The 16,746-nt window shown below is 36.2% G+C and overlaps 1 protein-coding gene across 2 annotated transcripts in view; it reads right to left on the bottom strand.

The window, feature by feature from the left end:
- The window catches only part of LOC150104578 (ATP-dependent RNA helicase DDX55), a 370,346-nt gene that overhangs the window by 48,597 nt on the left and 305,003 nt on the right, over nucleotides 1-16,746 (bottom strand). For both annotated transcript variants that reach the window (XM_090395791.1, XM_090395793.1), the window contains exon 14: nucleotides 15,919-16,045. In XM_090395791.1, coding sequence (XP_090251917.1) covers nucleotides 15,919-16,045 — 127 coding nt within the window. The remainder of the gene's footprint in view (nucleotides 1-15,918; nucleotides 16,046-16,746) is intronic.

Here is a 16,746-nt window from a genome sequence, read left to right as displayed (position 1 = left end):
AAATATAAGTATGTGTATATACAAGGTAGGTTCCAAAGTTTCCGGCCTGACATACAAAATTTACACCAATTTAAAACATTGTGTGTGACAGATAGTACCATCTATGGGGAGGTTAATGTAGGAGTTTCAATTCTACCCACATCATTCAGGTGGAGGCACTCATTTGACCAAACAGCAAAATTAAGTCTTTATTAGATAAAATAATTGTGAAACATCATCAAGTGAATCTACTTGATGTGGATTACAGACAAAAGAAGGGATGACCTGCAAAGAATAAAGTGTGTTTATAGAAATCATAAATTTTTTGTAGTAGTTTAATATGGAAAAGCAGAAGCTAGATGGCATGCAGCTCAGAAGTATAATTACTGCATTTAAGTGAAATTGGCTTGTGACAATGCAGTCAGGAAAACCAGTGGTGCATCCAACGGATTTCATATCTCAAACTGCTCATACAAACAGATAAGAAATCAGAGCATTCTGCTCTCTCTCTCTCTCTCTCTGTGTGTGTGCGTGTGTGTGTGTGTGTGTGTGTGTGTGTGTGTGTGTGTGTGTGTGTGTGTGTGTGTGTGTGTGTATTAAACAGCTACCTCTCTAACTGGCACAGTGCATGATGACATACAAACTTCCAATGGGAATTCTATCATGCTCCATGCAAGTAATGTTGCATGCTAAGTGGCTGTAATGTTAAAAATTGAGTAACGTACTGTGATAAAGTTTTACACCAAAGAAGGGCTTTCTCCAAGTGCTATCAAACAGCAATTGGGTGGTGTTTATGGGGAAGCTTCTCCTTCATATTCCACCATGAAGGAATTTGCTAAACAGTTTCACCTAGGAAGAGAGAGAGAGAGCATCGAAAATGATCCTCATGATGGTTGACCCGGGAAGTGATGACTGAGGAAAATGTCTCTCTTGCTGAGGAGGAACTGTTCAATGACATTCGGCTGAAGCTAAAAGAAATCTTAGCAAGATTGGGGATTTCTATAACAACCATCTTTCACCTCATTCACAAGAAGCTTCACATGATGAAAGTGCAAGGTGGGTGTGCAGATTTCTCTCTTCAATTCAGGACCATCATGTGACCTGTTCCCACAAGATTTTAGAACTTTGTCAAGGGAATCATAGAGAAGTCCTGGAATCCATTGTCACCAGGGATAAAACCGTAGTCCTTTATTATGATTCACTTTCCTAAAGGGAATCCATGGAGTGGAGCAAACCAGGTGAATCACCACTGAGAAAAGCAAAGGTCACTCAGTCAACTAAAAAAATCATGGCAACAATCTTTTGGGATTGGTGAGAAATTCTCTCGAATGACAACAAGGAAAGGAATACTAACATGAGTGCAGAATGTTATGCTTCACTCCTGCACAAACTGTGTGATGCCATAAAGGAGAAGAGATGAGGAATGTCAAGTCATGATGGTCGCCTGCTTCACAACAATGCTCCAGTCTATATGACTACTGTTGCGAAGGCTGCAGTGAAGGATTGTGCGACTTCCAGGAGATTGAGCACCCACCCACCCTACAGCCCAGATCTAGAACTCGGTGACTACTACTACCTCGTCTCAAAACTGAAGAAAGTCCAAGGATTTGCAGATGACAATGAAGTGAAAGATGCAGTTTTAGGCCATTTTGCTGACAAAAGTACAGACTATTTTTTCAGGGGCATACAAATGTTAATTCAAAGATGTGAAAAGTATGTTGAAGTAAAGGGAGATTATGTTGAAAAGTGACACAGTTGTTTTCTTTCTATCACCTCTGAAGTTTGTCAAGCCAGAAACTTATGAAACCACCCTCGTACATATCTACAGTGTAATGGTGTAAAAATTCGATGCAGCCTAAAAATATCAAAGCACTTTATATCGATTTTTTACAGAGGTCAAGTCCCATGAGAAATTTGAAAAATAACTTGTCTCTGTATATTTTGTACTAGATTTTTTTGTAAATAACTCTTTAGAAATTAACTGTGTATACTCCATTAATGGGATGGTTAAGGGTCAAAGCTGTATAACTGAGAGGAGACCTCCACATAGCCTTTAAAGGAATGCAGAGAACCGACCAGGGCTTCTGACCTAATGTCCAGTCCTCACCTTCTCATCGTGCACCCTGTTGGGTATCTACTTGGATACTGAACGAACGAGGATGGGCTGGCAATTTGGGATTTAGCCGACCAAACTGTATTATTATTGGCTTAAACCAATACAGAAAATGATGTATCAACATGACAAAATTTCATGCCGGCTGGGGCATCGCCCGGTTAAACAAGGCCCCTGTTGTTTTCACCAGTGAACCAGGGCGAACAGCAAAAAGTCAGCTACTGGAACAAATCTAAAAGCACACCCCAACTCAACATCACCAGAGTTAAAGATCGGTACTATCAACATAAGAAGCCTGAATGGCAAAGAAATGGAGCTAGCTAGAGAATTAGAAAAGTACCAGATCAACATAATAGGGGTGACAGAAACAAAAAAGACAAAAACTGGTGAGATCTTTCTGAGCAATAAATACAAAATGTTATATTCAGGCAATGACAATCAAGGAAAAGAAGGAGTAGACATGGTATTCAACACAAAATATGAGGCCAATCTTCTTGAATGGCAGGCAGTCTCAAGTAGAGTGATGTGGGCAAATATGAGAATGGGGAACTGGACAATGAGACTTATTTGTGCCTATGGTCCAACAAAAGGTTCTACTAAGGTAGAAGTGGAGGAATTTTTTGATGCTTTAGAAAAAGCAACTAACACAATAAAAAATTGGTCCTTGTTGGGGATCTAAATAGCAGAGTAGGAAATTATTGTCACACATACAAAATAATTTGGGAAAATTTGGAGAAAGAGCAAAGCTAATAATAATGGCAAATACCAGTTGGATTTCTGCTCAGGACATGGACTGGTTATTACTAACACCATGTTCCAACATAAAAATGTGCACAAATTCACATGGAGAGAAGAGGCAAGGAATAAGAAAAGTCTCATTGACTCTGTTATTGTTGATAGTGATGCTTTCTCCATGGTGCAGGACACCAGAGCGTACAGAGGATTTGAAATTGGAAGTGATTACTATTTGGTCTTGAGCAGGATAAAATTGAATTTCATATTGAAAAGAATAACATGTAAGAAAGTTTTAAAGCGAATAAAAGTTGGGCAGCTCTCAGATGTGAACTGTAGACTAAAATACACAAAGATTATTGAAGAAAAAATGAAAGAGTAACAGGAACGAAACCTTGGGGATTCAGTGGCAAGCCTTGAAGAAAACCCTGATTGATTCAGCCAGAGAGGCATGTGGTGAGGTTGTTTGCAAGGATAGAAAAATCAGAACTCTATGCCACGTGGACACAGGAAGTTAAAGAGGCAGTGAAGGAAAAGAAGAAAGCATATCAAAAGTTCTGGCAAATAAGTCAGCTTTCGCTCTTACAGAATACAGAGACAAATGTAAAAAAGCTCACTGTAAAACTAACTAAACAAAAGTCATGGGAGGACTTTGGCAAGAACATAAAAAATAAATATCAACAAGGGGATAAGATATTCTGGAGATTGTTGAAGAAGCTTAGAAATGGAGAAAAGAGAGCTATAAAAGGAGTTCACTATCATCATCATCATCAAATTCCTGCCATGTACCCTCAAGGGGTGTACAGGATATGACAGTACTACATGAAAAAATTACATCATTACTAACTTCCTATCTACAGTTTTCCTCCAAATCAGTCTATTACTTGTCAAGACTCCAACATTATCAGATCTTACATTTCTATCGTCTAAGGCACTTTGTACCGTATCAATCCACCTATATCTTGGTCTTCCTCTGGGTCGTTTTCCTGCCAACCTGGCAGAGAACACTTGTTTTGCTAATCTTTCCTCTCTCATTCTATTTAAGTGACCATACCACCTGAGATTAGCTCTGCTAACGCATTCCTGGATGCTGACAATGTCAAGTTCTTTCCAAATATCCTCATTTTTAATATGATATTGCCATTGATGCCATCTGTTCACGCCTCTAATCTTTCTCAGGACTCTCATATCTGCGGTCTCTAGTCTTTGGTCAAGTGTTTTACTTCTGACCCAGCTCTCAGATCCATAAGTTAAAACTGGTTTGAACACCGTCTTGTATACAGCAAATTTAGTGTTCTGACTAATTTCTTTCTTATTCCATATGAATTTATTCAATTGACTTCCCACCATACCAGCTTTCCTGATTCTGTTGTCTATTTCCATATTGAATTTACCATCTTCAGTAAAAATCGTGCCTAAGTAGCTGAAATGTTTTACTTGTTCCACAGGTTCTCCATTCACAACACAGTTGACATTTTCAATGATTCTGCCAATTTCATTGTCTTTCTATTGCTGACCTTCATACCATATCTATTACAACAGCTATTGAATTTAGTCAGAGAATCTTGCAGACTTGTAGCGGATTTATTTAGAAGTATAACATCATCCGCATAAAGCAAAGAGCTGACATTAACATCTCCAATTTTGATATCAGGTTTAATACCACTTTCCTTCATAATGTGATCCATATAGATAATGAATAACAGAGGGGATAATGTACATCCTTGTCTCACACCAGATTTAACATTAAACCATCTTCCTGTACTTCCTTCAATTCTAACTGCTGACTTACAACTCAAATAAAGACTAGGTATTGCTTGATATAATGCCCCATTGACACCATATAACTGCAGCGTATTGAATAGCTTTCTCTCTTGGCACCTTGTCATATGCCTTTTCCAAATCGACAAAACTTAAATACAGATCTTTGTTGTATTCCCATGCTTTCTCGACTATTTGTCGTAAAGTAGAGATCTGATCCTGACAGTCTCTATTTGGCCTGAATCCAGCTTGTTCTTCACCAAGCTTTTCTTCCACAATTCTTCTCAACCATTTCTCAAGTATACTTGCATAGATCTTGCCAGGAACACTCAGTAGGGAAATACCTCTGTAATTCTCACATTCAGTTTTATTTTCCTTTTTATATATCGGTACTATGAGAGCTCTACTCCAATCATCGGGAATTCATCCCTCTGTCTAGGCTCTCTGAACTATGCAGTGCAGCCACTGTAAGACTTATATCACCATACTTCAGCATTTCTGGTCGAATATCATCTACTCCTGCTGCCTTTCCACATTTCAAGCCTTTGATGGCTTTTTCTACTTCAAGTATGGACATGTATTCCTGACTGCATGCCTGGTCAGTGTATTTTATTACTGTGCTGTCATTACTGCTTGTTTCATTTAGCAGTTTTTCAAAGTAATTACTCCATACTTCAAGGATATCTTTTTCTCCTGTTTTCATGTCACCTTTATCATCTCTAACTCCTTTTACAGCATTTTTCCTCCATTCCTAAGCTTCTTCAACAACCTCCAGAATATTTTGCCACCTTCTTGATATTTATTTTCTATATTCTTGCCAGTCCTCCCATGACTTTTGTTTAGCTAGTTTTATACACTGTTTAGCTTTCTTACATTTGTCTCTGTATTCTGTAAGAGTAAAAGCTGACTTATTTGCCAGGAACTTTTGATATGCTTTCTTCTTTTCCTTCACTGCCTCTTTAACTTCCTGTGTCCACCAGGGAGCTCTGATTTTTTTATCCTTGCACACAACCTCACCACATGCCTCTCTGACTGAATCAATCAATGTTTTCTTCAGAGTTTGCCACTGAATCTCCAAGGTTTGATTCCTGTTCTCAAAGTCTTTCATTTTCTTTTCAATAATCTTTGTGTATTTTAGTCTACAGTTCACATCTGAGAGCTGCTCAACTTTTATTTGCTTTAAAACCTTCTTACATGTTATTCTTTTCAATATGAAATTCAATTTTATCCTGCTCAAGACTAAATAGTGATCACTTCCAATTTCAAATCCTCTGTACACTCTGGTGTCCTGCACCAGGGAGAAAACATCACTATCAACAATAACATAGTCAATGAGACTTTTCTTATTCCTAGCCTCTTCTCTCCATGTGAATTTGTGCACATTTTTATGTTGGAACATGGTGTTAGTAATAACCAGTCCATGTCCTGAGCAGAAATCCAACAGATATTTGCCATTATTATTAGCTTTGCTCTTTTCTCCAAATAGAGATGATAAAGGTGACATGAAAACAGGAGAAAAAGATATCCTTGAAGTATGGAGTAATTACTTTGAAAAATTGCTAAATGAAACAAGCAGTGAGAGCATAGTGGTAAAAACCACTCAACAGGCATATAGTCAGGAATACATATCCATACTTGAAGTAGAAAAAGCAATCAAAGGCTTGAAATGTGGAAAGGCAGCAGGACTAGATGATATTCGACCAGAAATGTTGAAGTATGGTGGTATAAAAGTCTTACAGTGGGTGCAATGCATAGTTCAGAGAGCCTAGACAGAGGGATGAATTCCCGATGATTGGTGTAGAGCTCTCATAGTACCGATATATAAAAAGGAAAATAAAACTGAATGCGAGAATTACAGAGGTATTTCCCTACTGAGTGTTCCTGGCAAGATCTATGCAAGTATACTTGAGAAACGGTTGAGAAGAATTTTCGAAGAAAAGCTTGGTGAAGAACAAGCTGGATTCAGGCCAAATAGAGGCTGTCAGGATCAGATCTTCACTTTATGACAAATAGTTGAGAAAGCACGGGAATATAACAAATATCTGTATTTAAGTTTTGTCGATCTGGAAAAGGCATATGACAAGGTGCCAAGAGAGAAGCTATTCAATACGCTACAGTTATATGGTGTCAATGGGGCATTATATCAAGCAATACTTAGTCTTTATTTGAGTTGTAAGTCAGCAGTTAGAATTGAAGAAAGTACAGGAAGATGGTTTAATGTTAAATCTGGTGTGAAACAAAGATGTACATTATCCCCCTCTGTTATTCATTATCTATATGGATCACATTATGAAGGAATGTGGTATTAAACATGATATCAAAATTGGAGATGTTAAAGTCAAATCTTTGCTTTATGCAGATGATGTTATACTTCTAAATAAATCCACAAGTTTTCAAGATTCCCTGACTAAATTGAATAACTGTTGTAATAGATATGGTATGAAGGTCAGCATTAAAAAGACAAAGACAATAAAAATAGATAGAATTGTTGAAAATATCAACTGTGTTGTGGACGGAAACCTGTGGAACAAGTAAAACATTTCAGCCACTTAAGCATTATTTTTACTGAAGATGGTAAATTAAATATGGAAATAGACAATAGAATCAACAAAGCTGGTATGGTTGGCAGTCAATTCTTCCATATGAATAAATTCATATGGAAGAAGAGAGAAATTAGTCGGAATACTAAATTAGCTGTAAACAAGACAGAGTTCAAACCAGTTTTAACTTATGGAGGAGAACAGAAAGCGGGCCTAACAACTTGAAACTTAAGATGAAAGAATCATGCCGAATTCTTTGTGGGTTACAAACTTCATGCGAGGTCTCAGAGAAGGCATAATAAAATGGGACAGAGCCAAGCATAGGGAAGCTGCCCGGTTCCAGACGTCGCAAGAGACAGAGAGCTTCCCGCTTCCAGCAGTTGCAGAGACAGGGCTTCAAATTGCTGAAAGTAGTAAAACACTTGACCAAAGACTAGAGACCGCAGATATGAGAGTCCTGAGAAAGATTAGAGGCATGAAGAGATGGCATCAATGGCAATATCATATTAAAAACGGGGATATTAGGAAAGAACTTGACATTGTCAGCATCCAGGAATGTATTAGCAGAGCTAATCTCAGGTGGTATGGTCACTTAAACAGAATGGGTGAGGAAAGATTAGTAAAACAAGTGTTCTCTGCCAGGTTGGCAGGAAAACGACCCAGAGGAAGATCAAGATATAGGTGAATTGATATGGTACAAAGTGCCTTTGATGATAGAAATATAATGATCTGATAATGTTGGAGTCTTGACATGTAACAGACTGATTTGGAGGAAAATTATAGATAGAAAGTTAGTAATGATGTAAATTTTTCATGTAGTACTATCATATCCTGTATACCCCTTGAGGGTACATGTCAGGAATTTGATGATGATTGATGATGATACTCCTTTAATAAGAATATTTTAGAGTGTTAAACACAAAGGTAATGTTTTGCTGCCGGAGCTGTATGTAATAGATCTACATGGTGGCATAAGAAAGGTTGTTTATTAAATTTTTGTGTGTATGTGAAAGGTTTAGAAGCTCTGCACATAAACGCCTCTGAAGTCAGTCAGAAAAGTTCAAACAACTTTCCGATGGCCAGCAACTTACAATCAAAAGAAAGTGGAGGAGAACAGAAAGCGGGCCGTACTTGAAACTTAAGATGAAAGAATCATGCCGAATTCTTCGGGGGTTACAAACTTCATGCAAGATCTCAGAGAAGGCATAATAAAATGGGACAGAGCCAATTATAGGGAGGCTGCTCGGTTCCAGATGTCACCAGAGAGCTTCCTGCTTCCAGCAGTTGCAGAGACAGAGCTTCTAGGCAACAGACAGGGCTTGAAATTGACGAAAGAAGACGTTCCAATCACCGGAGAAAAGTTTCCAGACCAGAGAGAGGGATCCTGGTTGACAGTTCGAGCTATTTCGAGACGGCAGACAAAAGAGGCAGTCGTCCAGGCATTTTCGGCGAGCCCAAGCAGAGGAGAAAAGGCGAGGCAAATTACCTGAAGCACCTTCGCTTGAAAGTTTTATTCTTTTCGCCGTGGGAGAATAACCATTAACGGAGCTATATGAGTCCACAGCCTGCTATGTTCCTGATGAGATATTTCTGAAGCCAGATTTCCTGAAGGAAGCTCAAGATCTGAGATGAGAGAGAGAATTGCCTTAGAACTTTTTGTGCAAGACCTTTGACTGAATATGCAATACAGAGCTTTTGTAAGTTATATACCATTGTAAAATTCCTCTTCTTCTTATTGTGCTATCTTCTATCGAAGGTCAGCGACAATCTTGGCGAACAAACCGCACTCTTGTGCTAATCTGAGCAGTTGTGCACTGCTCTTTCCTGTCCACATCTTGATGTTGTCAAACCATGATATTCTTTTTCTTCCTCTAGTTCCTTTGCCATCAATTCTTCCTACCAAAATAGTTTGTAGAAGTTGGTATTTGTTGTTTCTCATGATGTGTCCAAGATATGTTTTTCGTTTCTTGATTATTTGTACAAGATGTTTAGCTTTGCCAATGGATTTTAAGACATCTTAATTGGTAATTTTTTCTGTCCATGATATCTTTAGCATTCTTCTGTATAGCCACATCTCAAAGGCTTCGATTTTCTTGATGGTTGTCGCCTTCAATGTCCATGTTTCAACTCCATAGAGCAGAATAGACCACACGTAGCATTTCAGCATTCGGCATCTGACTTCCATGTTTAAGTCTTTATTGCAGAATAGTGTTCTCATTTTCATGAAGGACTGATGTGCAACTTCAATCCTTTTCTTTATATCTATTTCTGGATCCCACCGTTCATTAAGCCAGCAACCAAGATATTTATATCTTGACACTTGATCAATATTTTTCCCATTGAGTGTCAGTTTCATTGATGAGGCTGGATGTTTGCTGATGATCATGTATTTTGTCTTGTCTTTCCATTTATTGTGATTCCCTCTGGACATTCTTCCAATGCTTTTTTAAAGATTACCTCTGCATATACAGGGTGTTCGGGATAAATTTGACATATTTATAATTAATTATATTTTTCCGTAAGTTACATGTATTAACACACACTTCTCTTCATTTAAAAGTTTGGACCCTTCTTCATTCATATACAAGATGTCAGAAAGGATGGATAGCTGGAACCCACCTGAATCATGGAAGAGAATAACTTGTATCATGATGATTCGTGCCCGCCATCAAAATAAGGATATTACGACTGCTGCCCAATGCTCCCTGAATACAGTAAAAACAATCAGGCATGAACTAGAGACTTGCAATGGTGACTACGAGGATGTAGCAAGAAGAAAGATCCCTAGCAGACGATCTGATTGCGTTCGTACAGCAGAATTCCTCGCAAATCTGCAGGAACAGGTGTTGAAGAACCCTGGCATTGGAATTCGGGCTTTGTTCGTGGAGTTGCTAACTGTAGTCAAGCCCTGGATAACAAGGGAGGGTAGCCAATGGTAGGCCGTATGTATGGCAGCAGGATTCGGCCCCTTGCCACACCTCTGGGAAAAGTCAAAAATGGTTGTCTGAAAATTTCTACGACTTCACCAGTCCAAATGTTTGGCCTCCAAACTCCCCAGACCTTAACCCCATGGATTATTTTGTATGGGGCGCAGTTGAAAAAGACACCAATCGCACTTCCAGTAATACAAAAGCTCAGTTAATGGATAAAATTAAAACAGTTTTTGCGGCCCTTCCCAGGGAGACTGTAGCATCAGCTTGTTCGAGGTTCCGAAGCAGAATTGAAGCTGTGATCGATGCTAATGGTGGTTATTTTGAGTAAATCTTGTTGATAGTATTGTAATTAACTCTGCCTGTAATGTTTTTTTGTCAATTCATTAAATTTAATAGATACAAAGAAGACTTTCTTTTTCCTTACGAAACTGTCAAATTTATCCCGAACACCCTGTGTGTTGAACAGGAGTGGTGAGAGCACACATCCTTGTCTCACTCCTCTTTTGATGTTAATATCACTGGTGGTAATGTTGTCTAATTGAACGGTAGCTGACTGATTCCAATACAGATTTGTTATTAGTCTTATGTCTTGTTCATCTAGCCTTATTTGTTGAAGGATTTCTATTAAGTTGGTGTGTCTGACTTTGTCGAATGCTTTTTCAAAATCTATGAAACACATAAAGACAGATTTATGTGTTTTTCTATGCATTTTTGTATCAATATTTGGGTACCGAAAAGGGCCTCTCTAGTACCAAAACCATTCCGAAAGCCAAATTGTGTTTCACTTAGAGTTTCTTCACTTTTTCTATAAATGCGATTCTGAATTACTTTCAAAAATATTTTTAATGTTTGGCTCATTAGACTAATAAGTCTGAAGTCACCACAGGAATTCGCTTTGGGTTTCTTTGGGACAGTGATAAATGTAGATTTGAGCCAATCTGATGGAAATTCATCACTTTCACATATTTTATTAAATAGTTTTTCAAGAAGTTTGATGTTATCTGGTTCGATTAATTTTAAAAATTCTGTTTGCACACCATCCGGTCCACTGGCTTTTCCTGTTTTACTTGTTTGTATAGCATTCTCTATTTCGCATTTCATGATTGCTGGTCCTTGAATGTTATCTTTTATATTTATAGGCTTCTGTCTAGTATCATTGAAAAGTTCTGTTACATATTTTATCCAAATCTGTGCTTTATTCTCTTCTTCTAGAACTATTTTTCCATTTTCGTCTCTTAGAGACACTATTTGCTTTTTCCTCAGTTTTCCGGAAATTTCGTTGATTTTCTTATACAGATTGAAATTATCATGTTGTTTCTGAAGCAGTTCAATTTCAGTACATAAATTTTTCATCCAATTTTCCTTGGCTTCTTTTATTTTTTTCTTGATGATGTTATGTGTTTCTGTATACCTGGCTAGGTCTTTGTTTTTATACATTCTTCTTGTATCAATAAGAGAAAGAATCTCATCTGTCATCCATTCCTGTTGTTTTATATTATTCACATAACCTACTTCTTCAATACTTGTTGTTACGATGGCATTCTTTAAGCTATTCCTCTTATAATGTGTATTAGTTGGACAATTAAGATTTAGATTAACAGTAACAAGAAGTGTCATTAAGAGAATCTATTGGCATATTTGAAGTTAGTTGATATAAAGTTTGTAAAAGTAACTTAACAGAGAGATAGCTAACCTCTTTGCAAGTAAACTAAAAGTTTAATATGTGAAAATTGTAAGCAGAGAGTAAATAAGTTTTTGAGTTAAAGAGATTAATTATTGTTGAAATAAAAAGGTTCTAATCTATGCTAAAGAATTTTTACAGATGAATTGAGAAAGCAATCTCCCTATTGTTTAAATTCATGTACATTTCCTAGTAATGTAAATAAATGTGTTTTGATTTTTTTGTTAAAGGAGTGCTGCCTGATTGTTTATTTTTACAACTGTTCCTAAATAAATCGGACTTGTGAGCAGGAAACTAAGTGAGATAGCCGAAGCATAAAGTTAAGTAAAAGAATAGACCATGACTGTTTGTGTAAAGTTTTATTGAAGGAATTTGTGTTAGAGAGAGAAATCTGCCAGCCGTATTATTGAGTTTTATGCAAATTAAATGATATTAGTGGTGCAGTCTAAAATAAATTTTCTAGTATCTTAGGCATAAGACTCGTAGTGTGAAGGGTAGATAAACATAATATGTAATAATATAAGCAAGAAAGATTCAGAGAGAGAAAGCGCACACAGCTAAATTAGAATAAGGGCATATAAAGATATAGATAATATAGAAAGTATAGAGCAAAAGACATTACAAGTAATAAATAAATAATAACATATTATTACAATGGTGCAGCATTCATTTACAATGGTATCAGTAACAGTGAATATTGTACAGCATAACATGGAGCAATTTTATGGTCAAAAATGACCACTATAAACTTGTCTATATGCCATAGTAAATTATCAGCCAACTTCATTATAAACAAGTTCTGTTCCCAGAGATTCATTACAATATGGATGAAAATAAAACTATTTTGTGTGAACCAGTGTTTTCAAAAACCCCTGCTGCATTTTTTTTTAAATGAAAGATTCTACATCATATACAAGTCAGATATATTAAATTTAACACTGCTTTTATATTTTCTCACTGAAATAATATGGGCCAATGTGCTTTGTCACCTTTCATATCTAAAAACATTTATATTAAAGTCATCAAGGCTAAAATTTGTTTACAGAGAACTGTTCCTACATTCAGTGTTTACCATGTGTATTTGTGTACTTGAGGATTTCAGATATGAGAATTAATCAGACAGCTGAAAAATAATGAGTCACAACAGCTAGCTGCATCAATTTTCAGGAAACAAAAAAAGAACAGAACAGGACTTTGTTCATCTGATAGATATAATTAGAAGAGATACAGATAAATAAGTGAGCAACATGTGGAGTAAATAAATTTTGTGTGGAGGGGAGGGGGCATGAATGCATGTACAAGGCATTTATGACAATATGCATTTGTACAAATAAATTCTTTGTAAAAAGTAAAAGAAACTCCACACAGTTGTTGAAGTCTGGCATGATTTGCTGACCATATATGGCTCAGCCAGATTAGCAAAATCAGCATTCCTTACTCGGAAGCAAAGTGCAAGCACTCCACCATAAGATTACATATAGTAAAGCAAATGGTATGATGTTCACATATAGGTGAGTCATCTGTCCTCAATTAATAAGAATGTGTTAGAGATCTATAACTTATTAAGAGTCTAGCCAGAACATATTCCTATCTTCTCTTTCGCGTTAAGTGGACTGTCAATGCTTAATTTCAGGCTTAACTTCTTGCTATTTGTTAATGCCTAACCAGGATGGCTGCCACCAGTTAATTAACTTTGCTTTTATTAACTGTCTGTAATCTTTTTAAGGGACTAATAAGCAGTATGTGGAGAAAGTATGAATGATCTAGCATAATGAGATTGTAAACATCATTATGCTCAATTCCAAAATGGCTGGGAATCCAGTACAACCGAACAGCAAAATTAATCAAGTGAATCCACTTGATGTGGATTACACACAAAAGAAGGGATGGCCTGTAAAGAACTCAGCATGTTTGTAGAAATCATGCATTTTTTGTAGTAGTTTAATATGCAAAAGCAGAAGCTGGATGACATGCAGCTCAAAAGTATAATTACTGCATTTAAGTGAAATCGGCTTGTGACAATGCAGTCAGGAAAACCACTAGTGCATCCAACAGATTTCATATCTCAAACTGCTCATACAAACAGACAAGAAATCAGAGCACTCTGCTCTCTCTCTGTGTATATTAATCAGCTACAGGTGGAGTGAGAATGAAGTAAACAACCTCTCTAATTGGCAGAGTGAGAGGCAGCATGATGACATCAAAACTTCCCATGGAAATAACATTTATGCAAAGAGAAAGAAAAAAAAACACTAGTCCACATAGATCGCTTACACAAAGACCATGTTTATGGCACAGTTAAGAGACAACTGTTTCCACTGAAGATATATATGAGGAGGAGGAGAGGAGTCTGGAAAGTTCTGATAAACACCTAGAACAAAATAATATTAAAGCAACTGATATAACCACAAGAAAGAACATATAAGAAACATATAAGAACATAAGTTACCTTCATAACTCTGCTACTAGTATTTCCTTTCTTGTGGTTGTATCAGTTGCTTTAATATCATTTTGTTCTAGGGTGTTTATTAGAACTTTCCAGATCTCCCATCTTGTGTGTGTTTGTGTGTGTGTGTAACAGAGGCAAATATTCCAGGTGTGCAGTGCACATCCATAGAACATTAATATTATCACCGATATTATATTTTTGCATTTATTTCCATTAAGGACTCCCCTAATTGTTTCCTGGCTTCGTGTGATTCCTGAAATTAAACACAATATACTAATGCTTCACGAAGAGGACACTTTTTGATGCATAGACATTGTATCGCATTTGCATTAATAGCCAGGGTGTGCATTCAGAATACATACACCTCTGAGCCCATTGATCAGACATGCAGATGGTGCAGCAGGTCAAATTCCTAGCATTCTAGTAGTTTTAAATTGCCCATAAGGTGAGGCAGGGTGAGCAGTGAGACAATAGCACTTAGAAATCAGTGGCTGTTGATTAGTTATTGTGTCAACCAATCAAACTGAAAGTTGTCATTTGTCATGAGTTGCTGTTTTTCTTTTCTAAGTTTCATCTGTTTTGCCTGAATGAAGTGTGAACTGACATGATAGGCAAGTTTTTATCTATAATATAGACAAGTTCTTAATATATAATTTTCCATAAAGGTATAACTTTTTTGCCCATATTTACAACGGGAAACAATGTTGGCGATCTGATGAATGTCCCATTTTCTGCCAGAACTTTTGCAGATTGTATGACTGTAGATGGGAGGGGGGGGGGGGGGGTAAGCCTCGCCCTCCTCTTCAAAATTTACTCCGCAAGCACAACAATGCAAGAATTGAGTACATGAGACACTTCTAGTTAACTGGATGTGAAGTATGGTCAAGACTTTTTTGTTGGCCTTGTTTATTATTCTTCAGAGAGAAAGCCATCTGGAATAAGTATGAATATTCTGACTTTAATCATTTAACAGCAGCAGCAGTGCAAAAACATGAGCACTCCCAATCACATGTACAGTCATTTTTAAATCTTAAAGAGGTTTGGTAAACAAAGAAAAATTGAAGTTATTCATCATAATGAATAGGTAAAGAAAAATAAAGACATTTAAATAAAATTAATTGATGTTGTATGCCATTTGGCTAAGCAATAGCTTCCTTTTAGAGGTCATGATGAGTCTGAAGATTACTCAAGTTTGCGCCTGCACATAGTGCAAGTCTGGGCGACTCTGCACGTAGTGCAAGTCTGAGGCAAGTCGTGGTAAAGGTGGAATATATATATATATATATTTTTTTCCCCCCTATACATACTTTTTCCTATTTGAAAAGCTAACAGCTTCATAAAATTAGTAAAACATGAGGAAAGAAGCAAGGAACATTTATAAGGGGTTTCAAATGAAAAATATGAGTTAGAGATGCAAGTGGCAAGGCGTTACTCCAAGAAACTTGTTTTGCTTATGAAAAACAAGGTCAGGGATTAACTATCCAATCATTATCAAAATGAGGTTTATAAAAAGTCATATGACGTGGCTGTGACAAGCTGAGTATACTACACTTAAAGAAGACGAAACGTGATAGAATCAAAAAATTCTTTTTTTTTATCCTATCACTTAGTGTTATTCAAAGAAATAAAACTTTCAGTGTTTTGGGAAAAAACACAGAAAACATGCATAAATATTTCAAAAATTCTTTTAAAAAGGATAACTGATTTAATAAACACTGAGCTTCTCTTACTTGTATTGTATCAAATTAAAATCTATATCTTCTTGTTTGAAATCTTTAACAATTCTTCCTTTTAGCTCTGGCATTCGTGGCAACCTCAATAATGCAAATCCTTTGGCCAATTTTCCAAAATCCAGATCTAATTTTGAAATAACATTTATGAAAAATAATTTTAAATTTCTTTAAAACAAGCACAGTAAAGATTAGTATTTATAAAAAAACTAATATATTATGGTAGGAATAGGATTTCTACCAAACAAGTTTATAAAAATTCTTATGCAATGATTGATGCCATAAGAGTTTTTTAAAATTATAAAAAAATAACATACTGGATTATCAGATTAAAAGTATTACTCAAGCAGATTTTGAATCTTATTAATCATAAATGCAAAAGAATAATTCAAAACTTCAAGAAACCTCATCATTTTTTTTTTTTTTGATATACAGTATATACATAAATTTTCAAAGGATGTACAGAATACTATAACAGTGCTAACAAAAGAAATATTTTTATTATAATTACAAAATTGAGGTAGAACCATGGAACTTACACATTATTCTGCATATTGCCCACAAGTGTTATACATTTATTATGATACTACTGCATCATTTGAAATTCTTTGAGAAAAAAGTCTTTCCCTTGTTGCAGAAACCAGTCATTTTTGTTGAAGGTGTTTATCAAAACTTTTCAGCCCCACCTTATATTTAATGTTTTTATTTTTTCTCCTTGTCATAAAATATCACAAGGAATATGTTACATAATAAACAGAAGGACCATTACTATAAATATGCTACATTGTACATATGCAGTTAAGGTTTCAGGCTGATGGGATGCTACCT

This window comes from Typopeltis vanoorti, chromosome 7 (genome assembly GCF_054136105.1).
Source record: "Typopeltis vanoorti isolate ZY-2024b chromosome 7, IOZ_Tvanoo_1.0, whole genome shotgun sequence".
In the NCBI taxonomy this organism is placed as follows: domain Eukaryota; kingdom Metazoa; phylum Arthropoda; class Arachnida; order Uropygi; family Thelyphonidae; genus Typopeltis; species Typopeltis vanoorti.
This window is presented reverse-complemented; position numbering and strand designations above follow the sequence as displayed.